The sequence below is a fragment of the Bombyx mori genome, chromosome 1, assembly GCF_030269925.1.
Source record: "Bombyx mori chromosome 1, ASM3026992v2".
Classification (NCBI taxonomy): Eukaryota; Metazoa; Arthropoda; class Insecta; order Lepidoptera; family Bombycidae; genus Bombyx; species Bombyx mori.
This window is the reverse complement of record NC_085107.1, coordinates 16,445,883-16,463,487: the sequence shown is the minus strand read 5'-3', so window position 1 is coordinate 16,463,487 and position 17,605 is coordinate 16,445,883. Positions and strand designations below refer to the sequence as shown.

General features: G+C 36.6%; 1 protein-coding gene across 3 annotated transcripts in view; it reads right to left on the bottom strand.

Moving 5' to 3' along the window:
- Positions 1 to 17,605, bottom strand: part of LOC101743860 (E3 ubiquitin-protein ligase MYCBP2) — a 153,689-nt gene that overhangs the window by 38,188 nt on the left and 97,896 nt on the right. For all 3 annotated transcript variants that reach the window (XM_038011328.2, XM_038011351.2, XM_038011346.2), the window contains exons 35-38: positions 13,757 to 13,985; positions 9,213 to 9,353; positions 7,459 to 7,677; positions 2,239 to 2,451 (exon numbers count right to left, since the gene is read on the bottom strand). In XM_038011328.2, the coding sequence (XP_037867256.1) occupies positions 2,239 to 2,451; positions 7,459 to 7,677; positions 9,213 to 9,353; positions 13,757 to 13,985 (802 nt within the window). The remainder of the gene's footprint in view (positions 1 to 2,238; positions 2,452 to 7,458; positions 7,678 to 9,212; positions 9,354 to 13,756; positions 13,986 to 17,605) is intronic.

Below are 17,605 nucleotides of genomic sequence, written 5' to 3'. Positions count from 1 at the left end.
TGGATCCAGTTACTCTTGCGTTTCTGTTTGCGGATCGATTCGAGTCCCAGGTCGTCGTGTAGGTCGACGTTCCTCATGAACCACGGAGCTCTGACGGCTAGCCTACAAAAGCGGGATTGTAGAGATTGGAGGGTGTCTATCTGTATGCGGGCCGCATGAGCGAACACCACTCTCGCGTAAGTCATGACGGGCCTTATGCAAGTTTTGTAAAGTGTCACCTTGTTCCGAAGGGACTTTTCACTCCGGTTACATATCATGGGCAATCGCTGATGTTCTCGAGTGAAGATGACCACTAAGGATAATGAGGGAGTTAGCTTATTAATCCGATTTCATCGCTAACATAAAAAGTGATATTATTTAGAAAAGTTTATTGCTACCCTAATATCGAACCACAGCGTTGTCGCATGACCACGAATACCTACACCAAAGTGTTTTAAATATTAAGACAATAAAGCTTCAAATTTTTTCACATCAGCCATCCGAATTATAAAAAACAGCTCTATCAAACACAACCCTTAACGCGATTCACTATTTCAACGTAATTCCGCGAACACTCACGTACTACCTCTGCTCTCACGTACTCTCTCTCCTTCTACTACTCACGTACCTACCTGGTTCATATATTTTAAAACTGTAACGAAACGATCGCGCAACAAAGCTTATAATATCATTTATGATTAGACGTAATAATTTCATGACACAACGTGGGAATGAAACGTTCGCTCTAAGCTATCACTTTTATTTGTAGCATTTAAAAAATGATAATAAGTTTATAAAAATAATAATAAAGATATTTAAGAATTTTTAAAAACAAGCCCACACTCTTATAGAATTTTTAAAAAAACAAGCCCACACTCTCAAATAATTTAAAAAGAACAAGCCCAAACTCTTAATGAATTTTAAAAAACAAGCCCACACTCTAATTATAATCAGTACGTACCCTTAGTATGGAGATAACATCTAAAACTTAAAATTAACTTAACTAAATGTGTACTACTTACTTAACTATTCGAACGCTAGATGGCATTACACTATACCAAACTCTAGAATATTACAATTTTAAAAGTTATTAATTAACTGCAAAGCAATGCAAATGTATAAATAAAACAAAAAACTTACGATATCATTCATAATGAAAGGCGAATGTATCGATATTATTAAGCTATATTAGTTAAAAAGTCATTTACGCCTATCAAGCGTTCGATAAAATAATTAACAATAATCTTATTCATAACGAGTTATCGAAGTTATATAAGCATATATAAGGAGACCCTAAGGTTTTTCAGTATTACATTATTTATATTTACTATCGAACATTCGATGGACTTAAATGGTATTTATTAAAAAAAAAAGTATTTGGTCTTCCTATAACTTGCTCATAAAAACCCAATAACTCATTATGAATAAGGCCGTTACTTATTACGTTTTTATTTAAATTACACATTAAAATCAAATAAGAATTTGTTACATGCTGTTGACGATCACAACGCGTGCACATCACACACGATCAGCAATTATAATATTGAAAAATTCTATTTGAGAAAATTATCATGTACCATTTCAGCGTAAACAATAAAACAAAGACAAGAACAGTGTGCTTAGTGGGAGTTTTTTAAAGTTCTCGATAGCGTAAAAGTTAGCTCGAATTTGTATGGAGTTGAAACGATTGCCTACGTTTGCCGCTAGGGGCGCTGTTCCGATAGCATACTTTGAGATAACTTTTACGTTATCGAGAACGTTAAAAAACTCGCAGTAAACACACAGAACTGTTTTCTGTGCATAGTGAATAATATGGTGATCGTTAGTAAGTAGCACTGAGATCAGCTGGACCGATTGGCATTTATTTTAACTTTCATAATATACGAATAACGTTATTAAAGAATGAAAAAATAGAAAAATTCGCAAGTATGATACAAAATTATCACAAACTTTATTAAAATGTGTATAGAATGTCAGTCAGATCAGCTAATAATTAAATACACTCAAGGACAAATATAAAGGACCGCAACAATTAAATTAAACAATTAATTTGGATTTTGTTTATTATTCGGAAATTTGAAATTGAAAACGTCAAAAAAACTAACGATCAAACGAGATGATTTAACCAAATTAAACTTAACAAATATCCATGACGCTTTGTTTTAAAATCTTAATTTATGCGTTCCTCAAAATTTGTGCGTGAGTATAATTAAAAGGTACTGAAATGAATACGACAAAGCAAAATTGATGATGCTTTACCTCCTCCACGAACATTATGTTTTCTCCGGGAGGGATGCGACCTAACTCTTCTGACTGCAAGCTAGGGCTGGCCCGGACTCGAAGACCGGCGCTGTTTTCTGCAGTGAAACTTCGCACCCTCGAGGAAGGTGATGATTGTCCCGCAACTAGCGGTTGAGCTCCGCGTTCGGCGGGACCTACGTACGTTGATTCGACAACGTCGATTGTTAATTCCTGAAAAACAAAACCTCGTTAACTTGAGCGCACTGTTTACATCATCATCATCATCAGCCTTTATCTGCCCACTGCTGGACATAGGCATTCCCCAATGCCTTCCACATTAGCGTTTTAATTAATAATCTGTTTACATACAACCAGATTATTAATTAAAACGCTACATTAACGCTATCGTGTGAGCTAAGCTATCAAAACATTATTTACTAACAGAAAATAGGTCATATTCCTTTATTATTTATTAGGTCAGAGGTTGACGAGCATCTTCATATTCAATTATTGCTGAGGAAACATCGTAGCGAGGCCCCGACACCCACGCTTTAATGCACATTGGATGCAATATTCTAACTCGAATTGAGAATACGAATCGACAGACGCGTGATGAGATTCTGTCAAATAGCCAGCCTTAAGATATTACTCTACAAGTACTTAGAGAATAGCAATATGGATGGATAAATTCTTTACACAAATCTGTTACTGGTAGGTCGGGTAGTTACCTTCACCCTGTCTATTTATATAGCGAAGCAATTATGCTTTCCGGCATGAGACGGTTTCTGTAGAAAACAACTGAAACTTTCACCACAAGTCTCTAGACAAGCAGCGTTCATTTTGCAGCAAAAAATAAAAAACCAGGTTAAGTAGTAGTAAAAAGAATTCAATGTTGCCTCGAGCAACCAATTAACTTAATTTTCATTATTTCCTGGAGAAAGCTCTGCCGCTTGTTAACAAGGAAGCAAAAAACAGCGACTAGGTGCAGCTTTATTTATCAGTTTCACTAGAAGTTTTATATAAAAATACAATTCACATAATCTATATACATAAAAATGAATAGCTGTTCGTTAGTCTCGCTAAAACTAGAGAACGGCTGGACCGATTTGGCTAATTTGGGTCTTGAAGTATTGGTGGAAGTCCAGAGAAGGTTTAAAAGGTAGATAAATATGAAAATGCTCGGAATTAAATAAAAATAACAATTTTGTTTTTCCTTTGATGTCCCCCCCGTCGGACGGATTCCTTTTGTTTGTTTTAAGTTTATTTTATACAAAAGTCTGCCGGGTCAGCTAGTCCATAATAAAAAAAATACCTTTTTATAGTTTCATTACAAATATCGCATTACATAATTGTCTGGTAAAAAATATTTCATTTCACTTCCAATCGTCATCTCACATTCTTAGTATTTTCGTCACAATGTCAGTTTAACTTAAACATATGAAACATAATTAAAATGGAATATATATTGAATTTAGGAACATACATGAACTAGAGACACAAACTAGTAAATTGAGAAACCAGGTCATTTCAAACTCTAAGAGGCGACTTCCGATGCAAGGGTAAAACAATTGCAAGTTTCGAACTTAGTGTAGAACAGCTATCATACGCTTTGTTATATTACGAACTAAAGGTAGCCTTGTTATAAGTCCATCACTACCTATACTTGAACCAATATACTATGTTTAGTACGAGTATAATATAGAGCGTATATAGCATATGTTATGTGACGCATGAACTTGCCAGTCACATGATGTATCGAAGAGCGGCACCTTAACTAAATTAGGCATTTTATATTACACAATATTTCAGCTGAAATAGTTTATTATTTTGACTAACCTACGTTAGTTCATACTTCTAGACATTAAACATGAAAATAAGTACTAACAAAACATTTACTGGTGGTAGGACCTCTTGTGAGTCCGCACGGGTAGGTCCTGTACCACCACTCCGCCTAGTTCTGTCATGAAGCAGTAATGCGTGTCGGTTTGAAGGGTGGGGCAGCCGTTGTAACTATACATGAGACCTTTAAACTTATATCTCAAGGTGGGTGGCGCATTTACGTTGTAGATGTCTATGGGCTCCAGTAACCACTTAACACCCGGTGGGCTGTGAGCTCGTCCAACCATCTACGCAATAAAAAATAAAAAACATCGCAAAAACAAGGTGTTATTTTCACTTTCGACTATTCATCTATGGTACATAGGAAAATGAATTTCACGGCTCATAAGGTGAGGTTGATGAGACCTTATGTTTAAGCGGTGTCACAATACGCCTTAAGTATTCTGCAGTAAAATCAAAGTGTTTTATACAAACATATGTATACATTGTTTCACAATATGCATCGAAATTAATCTGCACATGTCTCTAATATCAACATGGCAGCTTCGCCGCAGGAATGTCATTACCGCCCTGTGGAAATTGCATTCTACCGGAAAACGTGCGATAAACCTTTTAGTGAACATGTAGGATGTACATAAATTTATTCATGTTGAACTAGTTTTATTCTGTTGATACTATATCGGCACTTCCCGTTTATTAATAACTCATTTGTTTTCGTAAGTAAAGGTGTGCAAATTTGAAGATCTAATTAATTACTAGGGTTGATATGTTATTTAGCCAAGGACCCGCGCATCATAAATCTATTAAAGTAATGCTAACTATTTACATCAAAGCCTCGCCTATCTATGTGGTCTTGATGTAATGATCATATTTATCGCTAACAGGTAATCTAAAGCAGATTGTTTCAAAACACGCGAATTTGCTGACATATTTTTTCCCATGTTGTTATTTTAATTATAATATCAGAAAAGTCACCTATGAATTATCACAAGATTTTTTGGAGACTAGAATTTTCTGTTTATCCGAGCACACAATTTACAATGTTACGGAAAGCACACTCTATTTATTAGAAGAACAAGCGCTCGAAGTGCTTTCACTGCGTAAGCAAGTTTGCAACCACTATTAAGTTACTCGACTATAGTGAGTATTTTCAGTGAAACAATATTACGAGATCGAGAAATTTCAAAAATCTCATCTATACATTTGTTACATTCAAATCAAAATTTTATTTTTCTTGTGTAGATCGATCGACAGTAGCAATTACGATTACTAGAGGTCCCGCAGTGGTCGAAATTCGACTATAATAGATTGGAATCGTTAGTTATTATGATTGTATTTTATACTTCTATAATCACAAATTTCGCCAAGACTACACTATAAAAAATATTAACAAAGATAAACAATCTTTAATCTCAATTTGATAACAGACGTCAAGAACAAAAGTTTGACAATAAATAGTATGCATGCGTGTGTGCGTCAAATACATGGTATGTAGTGTGTGTAATGTTTTATTTATTGACTTAATGTATCTTTCATGCATTATTTAAAATAAAAAATAGCATTGTGCACTTCTTCTCTATATTCTCTATAAGTGTGGAAAATTTCATACTCCTCCGTCCGCGCAATTTTCGTAAAAAGGGATACAAGGTTTTTGCTTCACGTATTAATATATAGATAAAAACCTACATGCTGTAGTACGGTTGACATAGGCCTAAAACGATAAAATGATAAGGTGTCTGAGATATTTCGAACTACGATCGATTTGCCACTTTTGGAGGTGCATCAGTTGAAATGTTATTCTTTTTAATTATAACCATCGACGATCGCTTCACCACTTTTCGAACTAAATGTAATAAAGATATTTTGTTTTATTTCAATATTTTTGTAACAAGCACATATTGTTTTACCGTTCGATATCATTGCTTATAATATTATACAATATTAACAATATTATATAATATTACTGGTTGGACCTCTTGTGAGTCCGCGCGGATAGGTAACATCACCCTGCCCTGTTTCTGCCGTGAAGCAGTAATGCGTTTCGGTTTGAAGGGTGGGGCAGCCGTTGTAACTATACTTGAGACCTTAGAACTTAGAAAACAATTTTAAATGTACATATAAACTCGTACAGTGAGGTGTCCTACTACGAGTATGAAATACCCGACACGAAAACCCAATCACGAATCCTGATGTGTGCGGTCAGGCTTAGTCTCTCCTACAATTGAATTGCTCACATCTGACTAGCCAATAATCTGACAGCCTATGCTTGACTGTCGTGTTTCAATTACGTAAACCTGTATCGTCTATATCACCTACTTAGTTAACTAAATATTCTGTGGTGGATTTTATTGTGTTTTCATTGTCAAATCTATTGGCGCGAATTGGATTAAGCGATGAAATAATCGCCAAAATAAAACTAATGAAACAATAATTTTATGTCGAAAGCACTGAACCAAGTCGATACAGGAATGTTTCAAGACACAAAATATTTAACGTTCGCTTTTTCGTTATAAAATCACTATTTTGTATTTATTGCTTAGATTGGTGGACGAGCTCACAACCAACCTGGTGTTAAGTGATTACTGGAGCCCATAGATATCTACAATGTAAATGCCGCCACCCACCTTGTTATATGAGTTCTAAGGTCTCAGTATAGTTACAACGGCTGCCCCGCCCTTCAAACCGAAACACATTACTGCTTCACGGCGGAAACAAGTAGGTACCTACCTGTGCGGATTCACCAGAGGTCCTACCATCAGTGATGACTTACCACTAATGATCTAATCAGAAAGCAAGGTATTTTTAAATTCTGAACATCTTTTCCTTAAACGGTTGTAAATTTTTAAAATGATCCTTAGCTTAGGCAAAGTTATTTTCAATATACAAAATAAAGTAAAGATTACTTTTAAAACGTAACAAGTCGTCGTGGCCTAAAGGATAAGACGTCCGGTGCATTCGTATGTAGCGATGCACCGGTGTTCGAATCCCGCAAGCGGGTACCAATTTTTCTAATGAAATATGTACTTAACAAATTTTCACGATCGGCTTCCACGGTGAAGGAATAACATCGTGTAATGAAAATCAAAACCGCAAAATTATAATTTGCGTAATTACTGGTGGTAGGACCTCATGTGCGTCCGCACGGGTAGGTACCACCACCCCGCCTATTTCTGCCGTGAATCAGTAATGCGTTTCGGCTTGAAGGGTGGCAGCCGTTGTAACTATACTGAGACCTTAGAACTTATATCTCAAGGTGGGTGGCGTATTTGCGTTGTAAATGTATATGGGCTCCAGTAACCACTTAACACCAGATGGGCTTTGAGCTCGTTTACCCATCGAAGCATTAAAAAAAACGTCAACATTTTAAAAATAAGATGCTACTTTTTATTTTGTACTTACGTTTGGTACGGGTAGATCGTCCAGGGTGCATTTGAATACGTAAGTGCCCGGGGACCTCGGGGTCCAGGAAGCGTAGAATGTACCGTCGAGCTGCTGGCGCACGGTGAGACGCTCCGCCGGCGAGCGTCCTGTGCCTCCAAACGCTACAGCGTTCGACATCGACCGACCCCAGGCCCCGGCAGTGAAACGAATTTCTTCGAACGAAAAGTTCTGGTACGCCTGTTTTATATAACATTATGTATATCTATATATATATATATATAAATGAATTGCTGTTCGTTAGTCTCGTTAAAACTCGAGAACGGCTGGATCGATTTTGCTAATTTTTGTCTTGAATTATTTGTGGAAGTCCAGAGAAGGTTTAAAAGGTAAAAATAACAATTTTTTTTTCCTCGGATGTGTCCCCCGTCGGACGGATTCCTTTTGTTTGCTTTAAGTTTATTTTATACAAAAGTTTAGGTCTTTTATTTATCGATGGAGGCACTACGAAGTCTGCCGGGTCAGCTAGTATTATATTATATCTTCATTATACTTTCATTCAAAACTGGTTTATTCGCTATTAATACGGATCTTTAAATTGATCCAAAGATGAGTGAGTGAATTTTACATAGCTAATTTATAAAATCTTGCATTTTATAAATTAGCTATGTAAAATTCACCTCATCTTCCAGATCGATACATATTATATTCTACATACATACAGATTTTTATAAATAAAAATTATGATACTTGGACTGTTTTGGGTATTTTGGGTCTTAAAATGCTCGCTATTATTAAAATGGTGCTCTATAGGGAAAATAAATAAATTTGAGAGCTCAAATTCACTAAGATCAAATTGTTGATTATACATACAATACAACATACCTAACGATATACAAATACATATAATTGGTTATTTTACTTGGTTAAAGGCACTAAACGACATAAATTATTTTACTAAGTGATTTAAATATTCACTTACAATTAGTTTTAAATAGTTTTTTCACAATTATCAAGTCAACATTTGCCTAACACAAAAAAATATTTTTTTAATTTGATTTTCCTGCCCAAAACCCATTTTAATTTGTTGATTATTAGTCAAAGTCAGTTTTAATAGAATTATAAGAAAAACGGATAATTTCCAAGACTAATTGTGATACGCATGTACATTTATATGTGTAAGGAAACAAAATGACCTTAATATGAAAATAGTTCATAACTTTATTTAGAAGTAACCTACAGATGATGTAACGTAATATGTAATCCGATCAAAACGAACGGTACGAATTAAGTGCACTGCATTCGTAACCATAATTAAAAATAAATTAAATCGCATCGAATTCAAATTAAAAACTAAATTACGGAAACGCGATCAGAAGCTTTTCATTACAAATTGTTAATGTGAAATAAATCACAAGTAGGTCACAACCGCCAATAGCTCTGAAACAAATTGTGAGAATGGCATGCCGACCTTGCTTCTTTCTAGTCGACAAACACTCTCGGTTTCTCGGTAATAAAATAAAATGTAACATATTTTCCAAGATGCACTTAAAGTAAAACGAGTTGTCGAGGCATTCAATATAGCTCAGAATACAAGCAAGACTCGACATTTCTCAGTTTACAGTATATATTTGATATCACTTCAATTTCAAATTTATCCTCCTTTGTTCTCAGTCAAGTTTGTAAGACTGTTGACATTCTTAACTAAGAAAAATAAAATTGCATTGACAGATTTCATAATACAAGATTGCAGATTCAAGGGTGCTACAATTTACCTTCATCATACTGATGGCTTGGAAGCACATATTGTCTCTTACGGTAGGCTGATATGGTATATCAGGCAAGCCCTCGTCATTACCGGGACCTGAAGCCCTACTGGCCCGGGCCCCGCTTCCTTCGAGTCGCTGCACAACCACCTGTAACAAACATTGACCCGAAATATGATCTACCCGCGAAAAAGACTTTGACAAAAAAAATTCTTTTAATTTTCTTTGTAAGGTTTATTACTTGTTCAACTTCTCTATATAAAAGAGTAGGTACTTTCGTAGCATCTGATCGGATGTAAATGTCCAACTCGACATCTAAGAAATTTAAGAAATTTTCTTCACTGTTTTTATTGCGTCTATTTTACATATTGGGTAAAGGCCGCGAATATTACTATCCGACTTACCCGATCAATAGAATACCACCTATTTTTAGAAAGATATTTAACTGTCCGCAAATCTTGGGTTCTACTAAATGAATTTTCATGAACTTGTCACAGCAAGACATAGATTAAATTGGAGCAGAGTATTTTTTTTATTGCTTAGATGGATGGACGAGCTCACAGCCCACCTGGTGTTAAGTGGTTACTGGAGCCCATAGACATCTACAACGTAAATGCGCCGCCCACCTCGAGATATAAGTTCTAAGATCTCAGTATAGTTACAACGGCTACCCCACCTTCGAACCGAAACGCATTACTGCTTCACGGCGGAAATAAGCGGGGTGGTGGTACCTACTCGTGCGGACTCCCAAGAGGTCCTACCACCAGTATAAACTTTATTTCACTAAGCCGGATGTAACAAAAAAGTTATCGTGATTTAAAAAATAATATTGAAATACTATACTATTGGATGTTAGATGTTATATGGAATATGATATGAATGACGCTGTCTGCTAGTTCTGTTTTCACGCCCAAAACACTATAATAATTTTAACGAATTTTGATATAAATTTAGTATAAGCTCTGGTAGTGGCTGTTGACCAAGATATCCGCCCACCCTATGCAAAGTGCAGTCCGGGCAAAGCTGTGGGCAGAAAACTAGTGTAAACACTTAAAGAAAAAACTCGACTGCTTAGGAATTTTTTGAAACGATAAAGTTACTACGTGAAACGTTCTAGCTTCTACTTTAGTTTTGTCCCAGATAGGCAGGCTGTATTTCACACCAATATATACTGTAAGCGTGCCTCACTCATAGATCTAGGCTACACCAGGGTCAAGACCAAACCGCGGCTGGATGTGAAGTACTATACTCGTAACTCATAAATAAACATTCCAAAACTTAAACAAAAATAAGAAGCCTATAGGTATATCGAATTCAATTGATTGTATATGTAAAAAAAATCCGACGTTTCTTTGCGACTTTAGGTAATCGAGATAATTACAAATATTGTGATAATATCGATATTCAAATGATTTTATTGGATAAATTTTGCAACTTAAAACTTTTATGGATTCCAATTTGAACTGTCCTATTACATTTCCTTATCCGTTGAATATTTATAAAATAGAGAATGAAGTTTTTCATTTGATCAACCTAAAAACGTGATATGTTTATTATGTATTCATTACTGTATTGTTAAACAATAGCTATCAAGGACACTAATGTAGGAAATTAACGATCTCGGTGAGCGTTCGGCACAAATTAGGAATCGTATATATTAACAGCGTGTAAATCAATGATAAATTCTAATTGTTCGTGTAGTGCAAACTTATTTCTATTAGATGTAAAAACATTCTGCGAGGCTGAAACGCGACCTTCGTAGACTCCGTAGCTTATTAGACAGCTACATCGATTTTACAGCCACGATTTTTATTATTTATTGTGTATCACGAAGAACTTTTTCTTTAGGTTAAATAATAAGAACAAGTATTGCCTTGACGATTCTTTTAATACAAATACATTTATTGAATAATTCAATTACGGGTGATAATTCCTTACGTTATTTATTATTGAGAAAAATAATTAATAACGCATTATTTTGTTGGAAAATTCGACTGTGCCTTTCAATAATATATTTGAAAAAAAAAAATACAGTTGCTTTAAATTCCATTGCTCTTGAATTCCAGCTTCGAAAATCTTCTAAAAGACTTTTTCGAATGCATTAGTTTCTTTTTATTTTTTAACTTTTCCCTGGTAGCCTAAGGGAATATTCGGGCTTCTCAAGAACGAGTACGTGAGCTCACGAGCACAACCTGAGGGAATTTGCTAACACTAGTCCTAGCACGAGCAGTGCTTTGCCTGTCGCCGTGGCCTGGATAAGACGTCTTGTGCATTCGTTTCGAACGATGCAACTGTGTACGAATCAAAGTTTTTTATTCGAGCTTACACTAAAGTTACATTGTATTCACATTTCAGTCGCCATTTTGGAATATTCAAAATCTGAAGACCGAAACGATCGCACGCTTTTAATAACAAGTTCAATTTAATACACCTTTATCAAAAAAAACAGAAATACTTCCGGGTGAATTTATGTTTCGCTTGTAGGCAGACGAGCATATGGCCCATCTTATGGTGAGTGGTTACCGTTGCCCATGGACTTCAGCAATGCCAGGAGCAGAGCCAAGCCGCTGCCTACTGATTAAATGAACGCTTTTTGAAAACGTTAAAAATATAACTTAATAAAAATTCAAATTGCATGGTAAAATCATTTCATTCGTCGCTATTAGATTTTGCATCACAAATTTTATACATAGGTATGTTGTATGCATTACTATTTTTACGGAAATTGGAAAGTGTCATCCTCTACCTGGAAAGATAAGCTTCGCTGAAAAGATTGCCTTCTAAAACAGATATTGATCGGTCATGTTTCAGATATTACCTCAAAATGCAATCTGGGAGCAGACATAAATAAATATTACGCATGCAATGCATTCTTTGCATCGATGACCATTCACACCAGCTATTTACCCACAGCTGACTCTTTTATGACTATTAATTTTTAGATCGCGTTTTAATTGTATTTCAGGATACAGTGAGGTAGAAAGGCCGCACTTTTTGTTACCGCGGTTCATAGATGCACTACAAAGCAAATCCCGCGTTATACATCAGTGTGTTTAGGGCGAATGTTTTAACTTCTCGATCGCGTAAAAGTTAACTCAAATTTGTATGGAGTTGGAATGAAAAATTTAAAAATATTTTATTAAGTACACTGAAGACAAAATTTTGCTGTCTTTTTTTATTTTATTGCCTTGATGTGTTGACGAGCTCCACCTGGTGTTAAGTGGTTACTGGAACCCATAGACATCTACAACGTAAATGCGCCACCCACCTTGAGATATAAGTTCTAAGGTCTCAAGTATAGTTATAACGGCAGAAATAGGCGGGGTGGTGGTACCCACCCGCGCGGACCCACAAGAGTCCTACCACCAGTAATTACGCAAATTATCGTTTTGCGGGTTTGATTTTTATTACACGATGTTATTCCTTCACCGTGGAAGTCAATCGTGAACAATTGTTAAGTACGTATTTTATTAGAAAAATTGGTACCCGCCTGCGGGATTCGAACACCGTTGCATCGCTATATACGAATACACCTAGAATCTAGATAATGGCTAGGCCAATCAATAAATGCGGGTTTTTATTTAACGTATTAACAATTCAAAACCATTTTACAAGAACGCATGTTTAGTAATAATAAAAAATTACAAGTAATGAAATAAAATAAAAAATTATCTATATTTCGTTTTTTTTTTTCTTTTGAAACCACAGAAGTGATAAACCACCAAAAGTCGCCTTATAAAAGGAGATTTGCACATTAATTTTATTCTTAATCGAACGATAAGCTCATTTATGTTGAGCTCGTGCAACACGTGTAAGAAGTTTTTATAACAATAAACCAAGGACAATCTATTACAAAATAACCTTCAAACGATGTTATCGCCGCAATGTCGGTGACCATAATTCACTTCTAGTCCTCTTTACTCTTAAGAAGATTATATTTATATACTGCATACTGTGTTGCATTTTATTCACGCTACTCTGTTACGTGTTTGTACGCGTTTATATTTTACAACATTTTTAATACCGCATGTATTTCTAGTAGGTTAAATATTGACGTAACATAAAATTTATTACACGTTTCACGTAATTTCAATTTGTTCATAAATAAGCAGTACACCTATGTGATTAAAATAAATTCATTTAAATAGTCTAGTATCTATCAATTTGGTTTTTATTCCAGCATCGGGCAAATATTTTAGTGGCTGATTTCCATTGCACCGGTTATCCTACTTTGGACCGAGACCAGTAATTATTTGTTCTCCTGATTATTCAATTAATTATAAAACACGATTTTTAGCAAGATCTCAATGTTTTTTCATTCGAATGGTACCAATGATGTAGGCTTTTTTTTTTTCCACAGGAGAAAATCGCCGGATCCCCACCCGCGCGGCAGGTGGGGTATGTGGGAGTTGAACCTCACTAAAAACTCCTGCCGCTCACAACCGGCGCCCTACCTCGGACCGGGCCGGAGCCCAGTCGGGGCTATTGAAACGGCGGGACAGGGTTGACGCAGAGCACATTACATCCATCCCACCGTAATGATGTAGGCTTACCTCAACTTTAAGTGCCGGCGAAGCAACGTAGTCTCCGTACTGATCTCTCACGAGAACCGGTAGTATTACCCTTGTAGCAGGCCTAGCTGGTACAGCCGGTGCCTTCAACTCGCAATTGTTGGGCTCGACGCGAGATGTTGGCGCCAACCAGCGAGCGAGGCGGCCACCGGCTGTGTTTTCATCGCCCCCAACGAAGTCAGACAAAAATTGACGTTCCGTAGATATGCACCTGAGAACAAATTGCATATTCAATTAAATTTTCCTGAAACTACCGCTACATACTCGTGTTTAATTATAGTATCCCGCATAATAATTTTAAACCTAAAGTTAAAACTACATAGCTATTAGTTTCAAAACCTTATGAATTTTTACAATTATCATATTAATTGATGTTCATTTAAAGTTCCATTATGCCTAAGTAGTTTTTAAGTTCAGCTACAGAAACATAATTCCACTGAACAGAGTTGAGTAGAGAAATACTACGAGTACGAGAAATAACAATCCAAGTTTCTCGGGTTTCTGACAACTTGCGGAGAATGCACCGCCTCTACCTTGTTAATTATTGTCGTCGAAAGTTACAGATAACTAACTAACTCCTCTACATATTGTGTTTGGTGCATGTAATGTTAAATAACGAGATAATAATACGAAGAACAATTAAAATAAAAACTCGGAACAAATGACGCGTGGTCATCCGACCCCAAATTAGGATTCTCTGTGTTTTGGATACCAGAGACTAACATACTAGGCTGCACTAAAAGTATCGGGAATGGAATATTTCCACTGTTCCTGTCATATTAAAATCTTATTAATTGAAAAATCCTTGGTTTTAAAAATCGAATACCATTTATTTATCTATAAAAAGATTGTCGGTCTCGTCACGAGGTTTTGTCAAACTTCTTTAGTCGTTGAGAAAATGGAATTGACTCGAGAAAATTCAAGCGCGATAATGATTATGACTTTCGAAGTGGTTTAACACAAAAACAGTGTGTTGACCGGATGATTTCTGCATTTGGTGATGAAGCCCCATCCAAAACCACAATTTATCGCTGGTTTGCTGAGGTTCAACGTGGACGTGTCAAGCTCAGTGATGATCCCCGTCAAGGTCATCCAAAAACTGCAGTCACCCAAGAAAACGTTGATGCTGTGCGTAAGCTGATTGAGGAAGATCGACATGTGACATACCGCGAAATTCAGGCAACTTTAGACATTGGCATGAGTCAAATACAAATAATCTTGCATGAACAATTAGGTGTAAAAAAGTTGTTTTCCCGATGGATACCGCATTCGCTCTGTGAAGAGCAAAAAGCGGCTCGCGTTACTTGGTGCGTCAGAACTCTCAAAAGATTCCACGCAGGATCCTCAAATGCTGTATACAACATTGTATCAGGTGACTAATCCTGGATATACGCGTACGAACCCGAAACAAAAAACCAGTCACGAGTTTGGGTGTTCGAAAATGAGTTAAAGCCAACAAAAATTGTTCGTTCACGGAGTGTTGCAAAAAAAAAGGTGGCCACGTTTGTCTCCAAAACTGGCCATGTTACGACTATTCCTCTTGAGGGACAAAGAACGGTTAATGCAGAATGGTATGCTAGCATTTGTTTGCCACAGATCGTTTCTGAACTCCGTAAAGAGAACTGCAACCGCCGCATCATCCTCCATCACGACAATGCGAGTTCTCACACCGCGCACAGGACAAAAGAGTTTTTAGAGCAAGAAAACATAGAATTATTAGACCATCCGCCGTACAGCCCCGACCTAAGCTCTAATGATTTCTATACTTTCCCTAAAATAAAGAATAAATTGCGTGGACAGAGATTTTCATCACCTGAAGAAGCTGTGGACGCCTACAAAACGGCCATTTTGGAGACCCCAACTTCCGAATGGAATGGTTGCTTCAATGATTGGTTCCATCGTATGGAAAAATGTGTCAAATTTCGCGGAGAATACTTCGAAAAGCAATAAATACATTTTTAAATAGTAATGTTGTGTCACTTCGTAAATTCCCGAAATTTTCAGTGCCGCCCTCGTACATACTCATACACGTTTAAATATATTTATGTAGATAATAAACACTCAGCCAAAGAGCAAACAAACCAGGTCAACACTCAAAATTTTCCCAGCGCAACAGTCAGGAGCGCTAACTAGTGCACCACCATTTTTTTTCTTATCCCTACCTATGCTGATAGCCTTGAGAGGCCATTTAGCTTTACCCTAGCGTGTAGGTGAGCTTTCGTGAGCTAACACAAGCCCTAGCAAGAGCAAGAATGCTTCGCAGAATCTACCACCGGATCGGAAACGCGACCCACTGAGAAGATCCGGCGAAACGGGTTCGGCAAGGACGGTGACCAGTGCTTGAGGTACCTAATGGATCGGGAGGATCCGTAATGACGTGTTTAAGGCGACGTCGACGGTTTACCATTCGGTGCACAGGGTCGGGTATACTGCACCACCGAGTCAGGACTTGAGAATATATACACCTAAATTACGATTAATAATTGCTCAAATTAGCAGACGGCATGTTCATTATACACATCACGGTTTAATGTCCCCCTCAGAATAAAGTCATTTAATTAATACTGTACAAAATCTCTTTCGTGAACGCTATTCAATTTGCGGATATATTTTGTACATGCAAATAAAACATTCAATATATGACAAAGCTTTACACAACATTGGAAATTCGATATTGGATGTTTCACATCTACTGCGTTCGGATAATAGGTTTTAAAGCGTACTATAGAAATTTGAACTGAAAACCCGGATTGAAGTTTATCGAGAGCGACATACATTTTACAGAGAAAACCAATATTTTATACTAAGTGCTTAATGGGGAAACTATTTGACGATATATTAAATCAGATAAGTCGATATAGAGTATATACACATAAGATTTAAATTGTTTACTAAAAATATACCTTCATACAACATCTCCATGCTTGATTGTATATTTTGCTTAGACAAGTTAACGAATTCGCGGCCCCTGTGGTGCTAAGTGGTTTCCGAAGCCCATAGAAATCAACAACGTAAATAAGGCCAACCGTCTGATTGACGACGTGATTTTTAAGTCTCAGTTTATACAGTACAATGGAAGCTCCAGCCTTCATCAATCGATACGAATTACTACTTCGCGGCAGAAGTAGGCGAACGATAATACATAGGTACCGTGCGGACTCACTAGACGTCTTATCTTCAGTAATTATACAAATTATATTCTTTACGGGTTTGATTTTTGTTACGCGATGTTATTCTTTCACCGTGACATCATTCGTGAAGATGTGTTCGGGTACGTATTTCATTAGAAAAATTGGTACCCGCTTGCAGGATTCGATTACCGGCATTGACGTATCGCCGAATATATTCTATAGGCCACGACAAATTTTTAGTACGAGAGTAGTGTGAGAGTTGAAATAAGAGGGAAGAGTACGTTTCTTAAGCGCACATAGGAAATTACCAGTGCCCTCTCTATAATATTACAAAGCTATCACGCGTTAGTGTCTGAAATACAAAGTACCCGTTAATAGAATCGAATTTAATCTCTCAGTAAATTGTCCCTTCATAACAAGGTAACACTCTACAAAACATGCATACTTTCTGTCATGGGCTATGCAAACGTAGTATTCGCTGACGCGGACCGTACGTGGTATGTGAGGAATGTTGATTTTCACGACGATCTAAATTTAAAATCGATACTTAAGTATCTAAGGGAAGCGGCAGAACGTTACTTCGAAAAAGCGGCGCGACACAATAACCCCCTTTTCGTGGCTGCCACTAATTACATATCACATTGACACATTGTCAGATCCCTCAGATTCACTTTCGATGCTTTTAGGCTCTTCAAGCACC